Here is a 16,212-nt window from a genome sequence, read left to right as displayed (position 1 = left end):
ACCAGGAGACCGACAGTTACATGAAGAGAGCTGGACAGGGCTGCAGAAGGGAATGAATCCAGCAGCAGCACCGCTATCCGCTCATTCTTGTGAGGAGGAACAGGAGGCGCACTGCTTCTGGCCAAAATGTCAGAATCAAGCTTCCTGATGTGGTGCCAAGAGGGAATTCATGCAGGTTGGATCAGCGCGTTATATAGATTTTTACCTTGACTTTCGGTCTGTTTTTGAACCCAGACCTCATTGGGTCGATGACTTAGGTTTCCGTTGGATGCTGCTATCATGAGTTCCTCAACAAATCGTGCATCCTTTAAGATTTTCAACTTGAAAAATGTGTCCATTAAGATCTGATGTGTGACTTAAGTTTTCCTGATTTTTTTTTTTCTTCAACATGAGGGTTGAAAATGCTAGACTTTGAATTCAAAATAAAACAGTGTCTCTCATTCACACCCTATTAAATACATACACACTCACAATTTTACAATGGGCCAGACATCCACAGGGCAGGGAGGGGGCGTCTCCTAGCAACTAGTTTGCCGCTAAAGCATTTGGTCAGCCAGCTCGATTCTAGAAAGGAGTACAACGGCACAGCACGGTGGTGAGTCTTATGAACTGATGCTTGTATGGAAATATATTTTACAATATAGAAGGAAAACAGAGAATTAGTTTCTGTTTCATTTGGGGGAAAATAGAAAGACTGGAGGGCTGAAGGAATGTTTGTCAATTGCAAGACTTAAAATTCATTTAAATGCTTTAGTTGATTAAATCACAGCTCTGTCAAATGAATGCAGCAGGCATGAAGTCCCCCGCCTGAAAGATTCACACTGATCGAGCACATTCATGTGATGAACACACCACCCATAAGTAATGTAGTCTCACAATCACCCATCAAACTAACCTCATTAATGTAACACCTCCATCCCAGCCACAGTGTGACGCTCAAGTCGACCACGGTCCTTACCTGGAAGACGCTCGCTGATGAGTAATAACAAGCTTGAGAGGAGGTTGCCATCTGGTGGAAAAAAAAGCAAAATGCAGACAGCTTTTGAGTAAACTCACTCCTAGAAAGTCGAGTAGATTTAGTGCCCTCTACTGGCCAAACAGCAGACTTTAAACGTGTTCTCTATAGATTAGGATGATACATCTGTACACAGTATCGCAAACTATAGATGCATTACAAAACAGTATATTGGCTACCACGAAGAAGACTAGATAAGACGAGATCCTTGTAAAGATGAAAGTTATTCACAGAGTATCCTCATCCACGCCTCTTCCACGTTGCTCTGAAAATGTTCCTAAATCACTCCGAGGCAAAGACTCCTCAGAGGATTCTCAGTATGTCTGTGAAGACGGGCCGGGGTCTGTACACAACTGGCTGTAGAGGGATTTTGACAAGCACAGCTATTGCTCTGCTGGATGGAGTGAAACTGACATTCATCGAATGATCAGTGAAGCAATAGAAAATAGGAGAAATTAAGCTAATGTTGTCTTGGCAGACACACTGTACACATTCTGACATATTTGTTAAGCTGCATGTGCATGAAATATTTTGCACTTCAGGACATTTGAGGGATGAAGACACAGAAAAAAAAAAAGAAGAAAAAACGTGCAAATGTTGTTGTTGAACACAGCCCTCCTGTAGTCTGTGCAGCTGCCTCCACAGCACCCTGACCCCTTTCCCCCAGTGCCTCAAAGGTCTCTGTCAAGCTGTACACACACGCGCACACACACACACACACACACACACACACACACACACACACAAAAACAAACCGTACATAGTTGGAAAGTGTGGAGACTTTAAACTGCTGTAATTACTTTCTGAAGCTTGAGAGACTGCCAGCTTTGTTCCCTGCTTAGGCTTTTTTTTGGGGGGGGTGGAATGGCTAAGAGCCAACGAGGGGAGAAAAACATGCAGGGAGAGGGGGAGAGGGGAGCATGTTGTCGCTTTGCTCTCTCTGCCACAGTTTAACGCAAATTCAAGAAAGTGTGTCGCAAATGTGTGCCCAAGAAGGGTTAACAGGAAACCAAACAAGGACAGTTGGTCGCTGACCGTGGGAGAACCAACAGATTGAGACGTGTGAACATATTGGCCACTGTTTGAAGCTGAGCGACCGTCAACAGAAGAGGTAAGATCGTAGTTACACAGGACAAAGATCCAATGATGTTGTTCTCAAATTAGCAGACGTGAGGTAACTCAATGGGCACAGTTTGTGCTTTCCAAGCTGAAGCTACAGTCAGACAGAAATGGAAGTGAAGAAAGACGATGATGGCAAGGCGCAGAAGCCAGAAGAAGAGGTGGTTCATCTCCGGAGGGAGATTGGCCTGCTGTCGGCGACGTCCTTCATCATTGGTACAGTGGTGGGCAGCGGGATCTTCATCGCACCCAAGGGAGTCCTGATGAACAGTGGCAGCGTGGGCCTGTCCCTGCTGGTATGGGCACTCTGTGGGGTCCTGTCCTTGTTTGGTAAGAGGAATGATGGATTGATGTTTATTTATTTTTAAATTTTGATTTAAAGGAGCAATATGTACAATATCTACAAGATTATATCAAGGGGAGACAGCTTGCTCAAGCATTTTCTCTCCTGGTCTACTTTCTGCTACATTAGGAGCCTTGTGCTATGCTGAACTGGGCACCAGTTTTACAAAGTCAGGGGGCCACTACACTTACCTACTGGAGACACTGGGGCCGCTTCCCGCTTTTTTACGACTCTGGGTTGAGTTCTTATTTATCAGGTTTGTTAGCTGTTTTTTTTTTTTTTTCAATTTATCATGATTAAATGATCTCGTGAAAAAAACAAGCTATGGGTTATTTGATTTAGTATCTTGACAATTTTGCAGTAAAAGCATCAAGGACTTGTGGTTTTGTGTTCAAGGTAGCTAATAAATACACACAGTAATGACCCATAGCTGCTAGCTTCTTGGTTGGTTCTGAGTTGGAGGGAAAACAACTAGAGAAAGCTTGATAAAAAAAAAATTATGATTTAGGTAGAAATTATTAGTCAAAGGGATTTCAATAAGAAACACATTTTTAATTTTCTAGACCAGCTGTGGCCTCCTATGTGGCCCTAGCGTTTGGCCGCTACGTTGTGGAGCCGTTCTTTGAACCTTGTGCTGCTCCAGCAGTGCTAATCAAGCTTGTTAGCATCCTCGGATTGAGTAAGTGTTTTTAGATATCATCCCTCCTACCTTAATAGTGTTCTTAAATATCTCTGCGGTACAAAACTGTATTATCTTTGTGTTTTTTTGTAGCCTTTGTTGTGGTTATCAACTGCTGGAGTGTGACCCTGGCCTCTCGCACTCAGGTCACCTTGACGTTCATTAAGACGTTTGCACTGATCCTAATCATCATCCCTGGTGTGATTGCACTTGCCAACGGTGAGAGGACACTGTTTACATGAGCTTTCAAGAACTATAACCTTTTACTCTCTGCTACACTGGTACCAAAAAGTAGTATTAAATGTGTATAAATGGAACCTTCCAATGGTGACATGACTGAGATTTTGAGCCCTGGCCGACAAGGTTCCTGAGTACATTTGCTGTATCTTCTTTAAGCCTCTATTTTTCTCTTTAATTTCTCCTTTTCAGGAAAAACCGAGAACTTCCAGAATGGTTTCGAGGTTGAGTCATTAACACTGGATCGGTTACCACTGGCCTTCTACAATGGCCTGTATGCCTACGGTGGATGGTAAGCAAACATTTACAGCAGTAACAAAGAGAAAACTATGTTTTTTGCCTTCTTTACGATACATGAATTTTCTTCTTTCCTTTAGGTTTTATCTGAACTTTGTCACAGAAGAGGTCATAAACCCCAATAGGTATTTAAATCTCACATGCCATTCAACTCTATTTTTTTGTAAGACACATTGAAAGCACCGTCATGTCTCTCTGCATGCACCCTTTCTTGCCAGAAACATCCCACTGGCTATAATCTGCTCCATGGTGACAGTGACAATCTTTTATGTGCTTGTTAATGTGGCCTACTACACAATGATGACTCCTGCTGAGCTGCTGATATCTGATGCTGTGGCTGTGGTCAGTACTGGCAGTTCAAAAGAAAAAGATAAACATACGTGATGAGAGGAGATTGGTTTGTCTGAGTTTTGCTGTCTGTGCCTCTTTAGACGTTTGCCAACCGTGCTCTCCAGGGAGTGTCCTCTTTGATCCCCATTCTCGTGGCCCTGTCCTGCCTCGGGGCTCTTAACGGTGGCTTCTTTGGGGCTCCCAGGTAATAAAGGCCCAGACACACTAATTCTATCATCCATGTATGTGCTCAAAATCAGTCAGAAGGCCTGTTCACAAGTAGGGTTGCAAAGGGGTGGAAAGTTTCTGATACATTTCTGGTAAATTTCGGGAGACTTACCATGGGAAGTTGAGCTGGGGAATTTTGGAAATATTCCAAATCGGAAACTTTCCATGGGAATTTATGGGAATTAACTGTAAATTGAGGATAATCTAATCGAACTTTACCACATCCAAACGTATATATAATTTTTTTTTTGTCCTAAGCAGACATCTATACGCAAAATAATACAATTTAAAAAACCCCAATTTCAACAGATTTACATCAAATTTTTTAAAATATATTATCCCATAATATCATCAAAACGTACTTCCCTTTGTGGAGTTGTTTTAATCAAGATTATGCTGAAATACAGTTTCCCCAATATATTTAAGTTCCCTGTTAAGAGCCAACCTTAAATTTTTATTAATTCACAGTTTATTCCCATGGAAAGTTTCCAACTTTGAAAATTCCTGGTATTTTGTAACCCTACTCACAAGACAACCTGATTAAGGTCTGTAAGGTGGACTGTTTGTGTTACAGGATGCTGTTTGTGGGAGCCAGAGAGGGACACTGGCCTCCAATCTTCTCCATGATTCACATCCGCAGACACACACCGTTACCTGCTGTGCTCTTACTGGTAAATGACTTCCCTCAGTTTGCTTAGAGTTCAATTTTATATTTCACTTGACATGGATAAGGGGGGAAAAAAAACACGTGTTGTGTGTCCTCAGTACCCCCTGGTGGTCTTGATGTTAATCTCAGGAGAGATCTACCAGCTCATCAACTTTGCCTCCTTTTCTCGCTGGTTCTTCATCGCTCTGGCAACCTTAGGGATGCTCATCCACCGATACCGCTTCCCCCTTCACCCGAGACCTTTCAAAGTGAGACTGTCAGCAGTTTTTTTTTCACCAAACTTTACACTGAACTAGTGCTTTACACAAACATGAATCAATAAGCACCCATATCTACCCCACAAAGTAAGAAAGAACTCTATAGACTCAGGTACTGCCATCATCAATTAGAAATTAGGAAACACAGGAGGAAAACTGTGTGGTATTTGACATCTTTGCTGTTCACCAAACTGTGTTGTTTGCTCTTCTTGATCGCCCAAAGGTGCCACTGGTCATCGCTGTCACCTTCACGGTGGTTTGCTTCTTCATCGTGGGTCTGTCTCTGTACTCAGACCCCTGGAACACGGGTAATAGCTGTGCCCTAACACTGACAGGGGTCCCGGTTTACTACCTGACCATCCACAGATATCGTCTGCCCAAAAGATGGAGACGCATCTTTGGTTTGTAACAGAAAAAAAATCTCCTTTGTTTCTTTCTTATCATGTTTCTTTAATGTTGGATGATATAGTAAGGTCATTTTATGATTTAAAGGTACAGTATGTTGAATTGCATGCTATTGTTTACATTAAAAATATCTAACTTACATTAAAATTAAATAACCCATGTTATATATTTTTTTAGTTGTGTTCTTACATCACCTCTAGTATCAACGTCATTTTTTTTATTGTTTTGATTGAGAGCCCCCTAGTGGTGGATTTTCCACATTGTGCATTTAATTTAGTCAAATTCTTACTAATTGCTCTTTGGAAATTGTTTTGTTTTTTTTGCTCACCAAATTTGAACACTGAATGTGGTTTGATAGAAGCCATTAAAGGAAAATACACTTTTTCACACAATTTTTTTTTTGTGATGTAAAAATACCCCTCATCAGTCTCAAAATCATAAATATTTTCCTCGTCAGTTTGACACCTGCCCACTTAGCACCTTTAATCTCTTTAATCTTTATCTAATTTTTGCTTTGAATTAAACTCCTTTTATTTCTGCGTATATCTCCAATGTTTCCAGATTATTGCAGCAAGCAGCTACAGATCCTTCTTGAAGTGGCACAGCAGGAGGTGAAGACTTACTGAAGAAGCTTCAAACCCTTTTCTTCTGACGCCCTTCAACACCACCTTCACTGTCACTGAACCGACCGTTTGATGCTACAAGAATTCTGTGATGTGAAAACCACTGCAGAGAAGAGGCGGCCGACAGTGTCTGACTTATCTGGTAGAATGTGCTTGAATTATAGTCTCTCTTTTTTAACCATGTCCTGAATGTAACATTAAAGTCATGTTTGAATAACAGACGCATTCGACAAATGGTTTCAACTTTTATTCCCATATAAATACAAATAGCCCAACCTTGCTTTGTGGTTTTACAGAAACACATTTTCAACACTGCCGTACTGCAAACTGCTTGTAGAAATTGGACCTTGTCTAGTATTAACATTGATTAAATGTGAGCCGTCAAAGCAAATCAAAGCATGCTAATGGTCAAAAACCCAACTTCACGAGAAGCCATGTGCACTGCGTGAGGCGCCGACACCATCGCATTTATTGGACAGTCGTGAAAACAGAACAAGGCACATGCTTGGAAGACGTCCGTTTGTAGAAATGCAAACCTTTCGAATTAAGCCATACATTATTTTGTGGCATTTCAAAAGGTTTCGTTCTCTCCCTTGAAGATGACGCAGCGTTAACTGTTCCGCTCTGGAAACCTTTCCTTGGGCTCAAAGTGTGATTACAGAATAATCATCTTACTCAGTCTGTCCTTTAAAAAGATACAAACATTCAGTATTTAGTTGCCAAGAGGAGTCACTGCAGCCCCTAAGCTCCTGATGACCGTGTACTTAGAGTTACATGGGAGAAGACAGCTCTACAATAAATGTACACACACACACACACACACACACACTCCTACTGCTGTTAGTGCTATTTGTATTATTCCTGTCATTGCTTATTGCTAATATTCCTGCCTTACAATCTAAAGTCTAAACATGGATCCCAGAAGCCTCTTTCTGGCTTAACAGGCAATATATTGTCTTTCAATTTACATGTGTAAAAGCTAAATTATATATTAACATGTGCAAATCAACTTACAAAGACATTTCAGACATTTTGTTATTTACGAGCGATTCGGAGCACAGACAAAGGTGACAGGGAGGAAACGGGAGCACGTCAAAGGTTTGTGGGTAAAAAAAAAAAAAAAAGTGACAAAAACATTTTTAAAAGGCAGTAAAGGAGGGATTAAGAATTGAAAAAGTCTCAGAAGAGAGGAAAGATATGTGAATCCGAAATGCGGCTGTTCATTTTATAGTAACGACATTGGACTTTATTTCAAGCGGAAGTGTCAATAAATACGAAGAACGTAAAGCAGATGCAAATGAGCGGCGATCGACTTTTCAATAAATGAAGTTTTTGTTGAGTGTTCGAGCTCAAACAGGAAACAGGAAGCGTCAGAAGGACGACAGAAGAAGCTGAACGGACGCAACATACACAGACATCTCTCCATACGCCCTACTTTGGAGTTTATTGTCTGTAGCTGTAAGTATTGACGGTTGAATAACTTCAACAATGTGCCCTTGTTTAAAGCACTCACTTTACTCTTCATAAACGCTATTAGTTATATTACCCAACATTTACACCTGCTTTACCTCTTCTCTGTTTTCCCTCCTAAAGTGTTTTGGAAAAGTGGTGACCGATCTGTCTACGTGAAAATGTCGCCAGTCTACTTAAACTGCGGGATGAACTCGGACCAGCTGATGTTGGCCGTGCCCAGGTCCTCGTCATCCATGCACGAGAAGCTGATGTCCACCAGGATCTTACTCAAGCTGTCGTTCATGGTGTCCAGGACCAGACCCTCTGTGACCGAGCGGTTGGCGGGCGTGGAGCTTCCCGCCTGCAGCAGCTCTCGGGAGCAGCTGCTTCGGAAGCACTCGAGAGGAGAGTCAGTGGGTTGGGCTGCTCTGGAGGGGGCGGAGTTAAGCAGCTCGCGCGGGGAGCTGAACAGGGGCCAGTCTTTGAAGGGGGTGCTGTTGAAGCTGAAGGTGGTGTAGTCGTGCCGCGGAGTGACTGCAGGGCCGCCTGGCGTGCGAATGGGGCTGAAGTCCAGAACGCTCCCGCTCTCTTTGCTAACTGGGGTCACCTTCCAAGGCTCGGGCGGGGCGCTGCAAGGGGGCTTGCTTGGCGTGGAGGATGTTAGGTGGTTGGTACTTTTAATGGGGGTCTTGAAGGAGAACTCCCGATCTGGGCTGCCGGCGTCGAGCTCCGCCTCTCGCACGTCTTGGAAAGTGGACACATCGGAGACGACGCCGGAGTCAAAGAAGGTGCTCTCAGGGCAGAGGAGGACGGGCTCCTCGTTCAGAGAGTGAACCAGGCGCTGTTTACGCCGAGAGCCGCCGACCGTTCTCGTCGACAGGGAGGTCGGAGTTTCGCCTTTGATGGGAACAAAAACAGGCTCCTCCTTCACGGCCGGCTTCAGGTCTTTGTTCGTCTGAGGATACACCACCGGGCCTGGGACGTCACTTTGGTTCACCTGACAGACACACAGCAGCCATGTCAACTTGCAAACTTTAAAGAATAAGAAAAATGTGGAAATCGCACAGACAAATTAAATGAACTACAGTCACTTAGAAAGGAAGGGGAAACATTTTAAGCTAGCTCTGACGGTCTTCCCCCAGGAGATTATACAACCCTGATTTCTGTCTGGACTTGAGACGAATCAGGATTCAGGATAACAGCCTGATTTAAAGTTTCCATCCGGTCTGATAGCTTTCATGACTTTGGACTGACGGGGGCCCCCAAGCACCTCAAGCGGACATTTTTGATCCTCCGAATGCGTTTCCATTCTTTACCTTTGGAGCTATCCGCACTCTCTTCGCCCCTCGGGAGGCGATCTGTTTCTGCTGTGAGCAGAGGGGCGGAAACTGAGCCTGCGAGGACGGCATGTAGGCGACGGGGAGCTGGACGGGAATGAAGTAGGATTCAGTCCGAGGGAGGAGAGGTTTGATTCTTCTCTCTGGATGAAAAAAAAAGAAGAGAAAAACGTGAATGACTTTGTTTTTTAGGGGCGTTTTTTTTTTTTTGGAATACACTTTACTGCAAAATAAAAAGTCAACAAACGTTGAACTCACCGGATCCAGTTACAGCTCTTTTGGAATCGGGAAGAATTCTCCTTTGTTGCTGTAAAAAAAAAAAAAAAAAAAAAAAAAAAAGTGACAGGAGATTTTTTAATGCAGACACAGGAGTGCGTCTCGTCAGTGGGACTAACTGTGCTCTCTCGATCCTGACTACATTTAAAGGACAAGTTAAGCTCTCCTCTTTGGTTTAGTTGGAAAACTCCAGAAGATGAAAGTGAAAGTGAAACCTCCTAAAGCTCTCCCTGCGTTTCTGTTTTAGAAAGGATGATGGACACAACTGCTCTCAAATGAAGCTATTCTTTCTCATCTCCTCCTGCACAAACAACAACAGAAAGATTTCCCTCTGGCTGCAGCTGTGTTCTTTACTTTCTGCTCACACACAAGAAAAAGGTGGAAAGTGAAAATGGACTTCTGCTGATTTCTGTCTCTCTCCCTGTCCTGACGTCTTAGACGAAGAGTGTCCCTTGGGGAAGAAATGGAAAGAAGGGAAAATCTATCTTACTTGGTTGGGTAATAAAAGCATGGGCACTGGAACGGGAGCGGTCGTTGGGTCACAGCCAGGCTGTGGAGAAAGATGTGGAGTGAGAGAGGACAGAAAACCAGAAAAATCAGAAGACAGCAACAAAAAAAATCCACAAAACCTGACAAGAAACTTTACAGCACTTCAACTCACATAAGACACAGATAACAAGAAAAATGGAATGAGTATTGTGGATGTGATAGAATTAGAATAAAAACAATCCGTTTTACAGATTTTATATTTTAAATGAGTGACAGAGTTTTCACACTTGCAGAAAACTCGAGAAAATTTTCCAAATGGAAACAGACATTTTTTGTTCTGATTTCACTTGGAGTTTAGCTTAGTGGGTTTTTTTTCCTCAGCAAGCCTGAGTGAGCTGATGTGGGAGCAGCTGCATATTCTCTCCTCGACAGCGATAGGAGGGGAGGTGACGTTTGTCCACTGTGACTGCTGCACGGTGCATGGAGCGTCTGCATCATCGACGAATCTCTGGAGCTGCTCCTGAAACGGTCCAGACATTTTCAGGCGTGCACATGTGAAAAGAAGGAAGCACTCGTACTCACCCTGTACACCTGATCCAGAGTGAGGCATCGGTTGGCTTCGGGCCGGATGGTCCAATAAGAAATCTTCCCATCCGGGGAGGTCTCGCGGATGAACATGTCATGCAGAGACAGGTTGTGGCGGATGGAATTCTGCGATCACACATCAGCACATATGTTTTGATTTCTTTAAATAAGCGTTTTCCGAAGCCGTCATCCCGGGTCTGATGTTACCTTCCATCCGGGTTTGGCCACCTCTCTGAAGTAGGGGAAGTGATCCTGGATCCACATGTAGATCTCTTTCAGGGTCATCCTCCTGCTCTTCCTGCTGTTGATGGCGAACTGGATCATGGCCATGTAAGAGTACGGCGGCCTCTCCGACATGGGCTGTTGAGCGGGCTCTGCGTCCATTGGAGGATTTTGTGCCTTCTAAACATAAAACAAACAAACAAAAGAGAGGAAGTTAAAAGACAGGACACAAATGCTTTATTACAATACAATACAAAAGGGAGACAATCCTTTGACTTCCTTAAATCATGTTAAACATTTCAACCTATGGAGGCTTTTAGAGGACATGCTGAGACACCCCCGAGATCACACGTCCGTGTCTTCACATCACAGGACAACAATCGCTCTGGGGCGTCAGGAAAAGCTGCTGACCTGTGGATTTTGGTTTTCCTTGGTGGCCGTCTGTTTCGCTGGATACGGTTCCAAAGCAGCTGTGCTCATTTTGCCCAGCCATTGAATGTTGGTGAGGCTGTTATCTAAGGGACCACTCTCCAGGTCCTTATTTACTGGTGAGGAGAGAAAAACAAACAAACAAACAAAAAAAAAGATTATTTCTGAGACACAGAAGGGGAAAACACTGAACCAGGTTAGAGAAGAGTATCATTGTGTTAAATGCATCTCATTTCCTTACAAAGCTTGATTGCAGTGAGAGGTTTAACCTCGGGGGGTTTGTCCCCAGCATCCTCCTTCACTGGTTGCTCAACTGACACTGTAGACGCATCAGAAGGCTGACAAAGAGACTCATCGCCACGGCTACCGTTTTCACTGAGGAGGATGAACTTGTTTCGTCCCTGGGCGCCACACTCTTTGCCTTTGGCGGTGAGGGCCCCGATGACACTCTGAAGGTCGGCCGTGTTGGGGATGAGGACCACCTGGGTGTTGGACTGAGTGGGGTGATCCAGGATGCGGATGCCAGCGGGAAAGGACTGACCCGCATCTTGTTTGGAAGAGTCTGGTGCAGCCGGTTGGCTCTGTTGCTCAACTGCTGGGGAGTCATTCTGCTGAAAAGGCAATTTTCTTCTTCTGAGGATCAGGGGTCTCCTCGGGCTCCGTCTCATGGTCATCAGATCACAGAAAATGCTCCTTGGTTTTTTTTTTGGCTATTCTGTGACAAAATAACAAAGAAAATAAACATTTCAATCTTCACTATGCAGACTGTTCAATGATATCACTGCCTGACGTGCAACATGCAAACACACTGCATTAACCTGTATCAAACAAACGATCCTTACCGTTAACTTATTCAAGTTACTACTCGTTAATAACGTCGAGATTCAAACAGTTTCACGGATTCAGACTGACCGGAAGTGATCGATTCATATTAAAACACAGGGAAGAACAAAGTGCAGTCTGATGGGACGATCTGTATGATGTTAAAGGATTAAAACGATCTAATTCAGCTCGACTTTATCCATCCGGTTGTTTGTTTTCGGATTCACAGTTGCTCGTTACCTGGTTACCTCGTTCCTTCTAGAATAACAGTCGTTAAATTAACGCTGGCATTCATCCAAAGCTTATGTTAAATCGAATTTAATTTATTTAAAAGTTAAAAAAAACACAAAAACCCCCACCTCTTTAGGGTAATAGAAGTCCCAGCAGAATTAGTGCATTTATTTGAATAATTAAAAAAAATCAGTTATCACACTGTGCAGCTCCTGACGTATTTCTTTTTACTTTAAAAACAATTTAAAAGGTGTTGTTGTTTGTGTGAGGAACGCCGAATTAAAGTCACTTTTGTAATTACTAAATTAAAAAAAAAATTCTCATACCGATGTGGATTTGGAAGAAAAGTTATGTTCCTCCAAAACATTGGATTCAGTGTAACATCCATTTCGACCCACACTAATGACAGCGGGGCAGAATAGTTGTAGATATATCTGTTCACAGACTGTTTCCTACACACATTGAACCCTGAGAACAATCCAGTACATGTATGATAAGCTGAGCTATCGAATGTTTTAAGTTAAAATAAAGGAGCTATAGCAGGGTGGCTAGTCAGCGTTAGCAGCTGCGTAGCATTAAAATATCTAAACAAAACCAAACCTTCATATCATTGTGACATCTCAGACTGGACCGCGTCTTGTAGTAAAACTCATTCCTTCCCTTTTCGACTTTAAATCAAATTATCCAAAATTACAATAAGATTCTTCCATTTAATGTTATTTATACGCCATCTGCTCCATTTGAATTTTGGCGCTGTGGGCGCGACTTCCGCGACGTCGGTCACATGGTAAGAGATTGCACAAATAGCAGCTAAGTAGGCGGCACCATTGCGCCAATCAAAGACGACCGTGGCGGAAACAGCGGAAATAACGAGTAACAAGTTGTCTGAAGAAGAAAAACAAGTTATTTTGATAAGACATGATGAGTTACTAACTTCTTATCCATTTTAAAGTTGTTTGCAATTGGAGTCTTACACGAAGAACCACATTAAGGTATGTATAATGTCTGTGAAAATAAAATGAAAACGTTCAAAGGTAAACAGATTGCTGATGAGTCAGAAGGGTAAACAGACATTAGGCTCCTGTATAGTTTATTATATTGATTTTAATGGTGTTTTTATTCCAGCAGGTCTGACGGAATGTTGTATATTGATGCCCCGCAAAGCTTTAAAGATAGACAAGCCTCCACTGCTGTTCCTGGAGAGGTCTGTGTGTGGAGCCAGACTCCAAAATGTGCCTGAGGTTCGGGCAGCACTCAATCCAAGAGACTTCTTCACAGAGACAGCAACACACCGTAACTCAACAGCTCTCAATTCCTGGGTAAACTTTCACTTTCATTTGTATTTCTATTATTTTGGGGTGGAGTGACCGCCTCAAGAGTGTCCTCATGTGCCATTGAATTTGTCCCAAACCTTTCAGTGACTTATTTGACATTATTATTGAAACTTTTTATGTACCTTTTTTTCTCTCCGCTATACATAGAAAAAAAAATCTAAGATAAGATCAGTGATGCAGATCAGCAAAGAAAAAAAACAGACACTGCTGCATATTTTTTAAATTTTTATTTTATTTTTCTAAATTTTATTTATCCCCGTGGGGGTATTCCAAGGCACAGAGATGCATCAAGTGGTCGACCACAAGAGCGGTGACCCACATACACCCCTGACAGAGCAGAAGGATCAATACGGGGTGAAGTCTCTTGCTCAAGGACACATTGGACATGTGTCTCACAGGAGCTGGGGATCGAACCCTTTCGGTTTGAGAGGAGACGCCACAGCTGCCCATATGATCATGATGCATATGATGCAACTTTGCATTATAATACACCTTATACAACTTAATAAAGCGAAACAAACTGGGCCCATTTCCACAACACTTAAAGTCCAACCTTAACAGTCCAAGTTTTTCACCTTGTCAGGTGTTTTCCAAACGTGCTCCACCCACGATCAAAACGCTTTCCATTTTCATCTGTAATGATGCGGTCATTTTTTTCTCCACAAGATAAACTTGTCTCAATCTTTGCTTCCATTCAGCCACATTCGGTGGTTTAACATTCTTCCATTTTGCCGTTGCGTTTTTCTTTTTTTCCACATAATTCTCGTTCTCTTAATCATTTAAGGTAAGCCCGCAATTTGACGGAACGCTTGCTGCTCCACCCCCAGTGAGACGTGGGAGAAGAAGATGCCAATCTACGAGCACCCTTGTCAGTTCGACGCAACTTCCAAAGAAAAACAGCGTGTGCAAATTTCCGGCGTTGTCATTTCAGACGAGGACGAGAGACCAGTCTCGTCGACCGAAAGGTGCACGCTCGAAGAAAGCTGCAGAGTGTACTGCGGCGCCTGATGTAGGAAATCAACCACGGGGATCAAGCCCCATCAAAAGGACAGGTTTAAGTAGCCAGTGCTTAGAGACACCAAAGAGACAGTCTACCACGATCAGAAGAAGAAATGTGGAGAGAGCTTCTGATGCTGCTGGCTCCTCAGACACATGTTTGGATAGGCATGAAATTCCACCTGTTCAACGGACAGAGGGATGCAAAGTTCCAGCAGTCGGTGCTTCAATACTTGCCTTAAATGAGTTCAGCACCACTGAGGTCAGCAGCATTAGTCCGCCTTCTAATGTGGACACTCCAAAAGTAATACAAGACGGGATCAGTTGTTCCTCCACATCTTTACACTTGCTACTGCCTCAGCCATGTACTCCACCATACAGTCAGCCACCTGACACGCTGGTGGCTGATACACCAGAGAGGGATTATGGGTTGAAGGTGACATGGAGGAGAAGGAGGGGCCTGATGTTGTTGTTAAAGCAGAGAGGTCATCTGTCGGAGTCAGATACGTTGATTCACAGCTGATTTGGAGAGATGGGAACGGAGAGGAGATTTAATCAATTCAATGATATTCTCTCTTTTTCTTAAGCTTTGAAATGTTAGCAGCAGATATAATAACATTTGGTGTGTTAAAGTGGACTGCATCTGATTGGTCTAGTATCTCCAATATCTGGCATGCACAGAAGTTTTGTGTCATGGGGGTTGTGAAACCAAGGCTGCTGATGAATGATCATTTGAACACTGATGTCTAACTTGAAACAGCCTCTTTATATTCCAGATGTGTTGGATGCGATCTGTAGAATAAATGTATGGAGCACCAACAGGCATACTAAATTATTATTATTATTTTTTTTACACATGTTCAGTTGCAATTGCAGAGAAGTCAATAAATGTTATTTTACATTTACAATTTAATAAAAGTAAAACCAGTAACTACAAATATACACTTTTAATTCTAGCTAAAGTCAAATAAGATTTCAGGTACTTTCAGGAAACGTTTTTCTGAAAAAGGGGTCAAATGCTTGGCAACGTTTGTCGTTTCATCAGTTGCCGAGCGCTTGGCCCTTACTGGCCACCGTACGAGATATGCTTGAGCTTCTTGAATTACCAGAATCGTCTGTATACTGTGCTCTCTCTGTACAATGTAAACATTACATATCAACTAATTAGTAATTAAAGACTAATATGTGCAAGACTAAATAAGATAATAGTGCAGTGGTGAGTAATGCAAAAGGATGAGGAGGTAAACATGAGTTAGTTAGATTAGTGTGTGTGTGTGTGTGTGTGTGTGTGTGTGTGTGTGTGTGTGTGTGTGTGTGTGTGTGTGTGTGTGTGTGTGTGTGTGTGTGTGTGTGTGTGTGTGTGTGTGTGTGTGTGTGTGTGTGTGTGTGTGTGTGTGTGTGTGTGTGTGTGTGTGTGTGTGTGTGTGTGTGTGTGTGTGTGTGTGTGTGTGTGTGTGTGTGTGTGTGTGTGTGTGTGTGTGTGTGTGTGTAGATGATCATTTAGATTGAATAATATATATGTACATTCACAGTGACAGTTTAGTACCAGGGTTATTTTACAGCAACAGGTCTGACACTCTTTGACTGTTGCTGTAAAATAACCCTGGTACAAAACTGTCACTGTGAATGTACAGATAGATATATTATTTATTATTATTTTTGAATTATGTTTACAAGTTGTTATACCTTTTATACTGACCTTTTACGTCACAAAGGCTTGTATTTGTTCAAGGCTGTGAAGCATCAATGACGTGAAGTTTTACCTTATTTAAAGGTGAAATAAGGGAGTGGGGAAAAAAGGAAAAATCGTGAGCACAATTCTTATCCCCTTTTGCATGG

The 16,212-nt window shown here is 42.7% G+C and overlaps 3 protein-coding genes across 7 annotated transcripts; 2 read left to right on the top strand and 1 right to left on the bottom strand.

Annotated features, from left to right (window-relative positions):
- Positions 1–1,908: 1,908 nt before the first annotated feature.
- Positions 1,909–7,112, top strand: LOC306818084 (cystine/glutamate transporter). 2 transcript variants are annotated; one of them, XM_079335456.1, is made up of 13 exons: positions 1,909–2,126; positions 2,223–2,464; positions 2,607–2,733; positions 3,041–3,156; positions 3,250–3,375; positions 3,586–3,685; positions 3,771–3,815; positions 3,909–4,032; positions 4,122–4,225; positions 4,823–4,919; positions 5,014–5,163; positions 5,396–5,573; positions 6,139–7,112. In XM_079335456.1, the coding sequence occupies exons 2-13, from the start codon at positions 2,245–2,247 to the stop codon at positions 6,201–6,203; spliced, it is 1,452 nt and encodes a 483-aa protein (XP_079191582.1). In that variant the 5' UTR covers positions 1,909–2,126; positions 2,223–2,244; the 3' UTR covers positions 6,204–7,112. The 2 variants fall into 2 exon arrangements, with proteins under 2 accessions (XP_079191582.1, XP_079191581.1); XM_079335455.1 differs by having other exon boundaries at positions 2,208–2,464.
- Positions 6,433–12,760, bottom strand: foxm1 (forkhead box M1). 3 transcript variants are annotated; one of them, XM_079335453.1, is made up of 9 exons: positions 12,644–12,760; positions 11,232–11,705; positions 10,973–11,106; positions 10,547–10,741; positions 10,337–10,465; positions 9,756–9,815; positions 9,248–9,296; positions 8,969–9,132; positions 6,433–8,649 (listed from the first exon to the last, which is right to left on the bottom strand). In XM_079335453.1, exons 2-9 carry the CDS (start codon positions 11,662–11,664, stop codon positions 7,843–7,845), a joined length of 1,971 nt encoding a protein of 656 aa, XP_079191579.1. In that variant the 5' UTR covers positions 11,665–11,705; positions 12,644–12,760; the 3' UTR covers positions 6,433–7,842. The 3 variants fall into 3 exon arrangements, with proteins under 3 accessions (XP_079191579.1, XP_079191578.1, XP_079191580.1); XM_079335452.1 differs by lacking the exon at positions 12,644–12,760 and adding an exon at positions 11,833–12,079; XM_079335454.1 differs by lacking the exons at positions 9,756–9,815; positions 12,644–12,760 and adding an exon at positions 11,833–12,078.
- Positions 12,761–12,866: 106 nt separating this feature from the next.
- rhno1 (RAD9-HUS1-RAD1 interacting nuclear orphan 1) lies at positions 12,867–15,311 on the top strand. Of its 2 annotated transcripts, none has more exons than XM_079335458.1 (3): positions 12,867–13,035; positions 13,172–13,362; positions 14,162–15,311. In XM_079335458.1, the coding sequence occupies exons 2-3, from the start codon at positions 13,195–13,197 to the stop codon at positions 14,894–14,896; spliced, it is 903 nt and encodes a 300-aa protein (XP_079191584.1). In that variant the 5' UTR covers positions 12,867–13,035; positions 13,172–13,194; the 3' UTR covers positions 14,897–15,311. The 2 variants fall into 2 exon arrangements, with proteins under 2 accessions (XP_079191584.1, XP_079191583.1); XM_079335457.1 differs by having other exon boundaries at positions 12,868–13,035; positions 13,169–13,362.
- Positions 15,312–16,212: the final 901 nt, after the last annotated feature.

The sequence above is a fragment of the Symphodus melops genome, assembly GCF_947650265.1.
Source record: "Symphodus melops genome assembly, chromosome: 22".
NCBI lineage: Eukaryota > Metazoa > Chordata > Actinopteri > Labriformes > Labridae > Symphodus > Symphodus melops.
The sequence above is the reverse complement of the archived record's forward strand: the minus strand, read 5'-3'. Positions and strand labels throughout refer to the sequence as shown.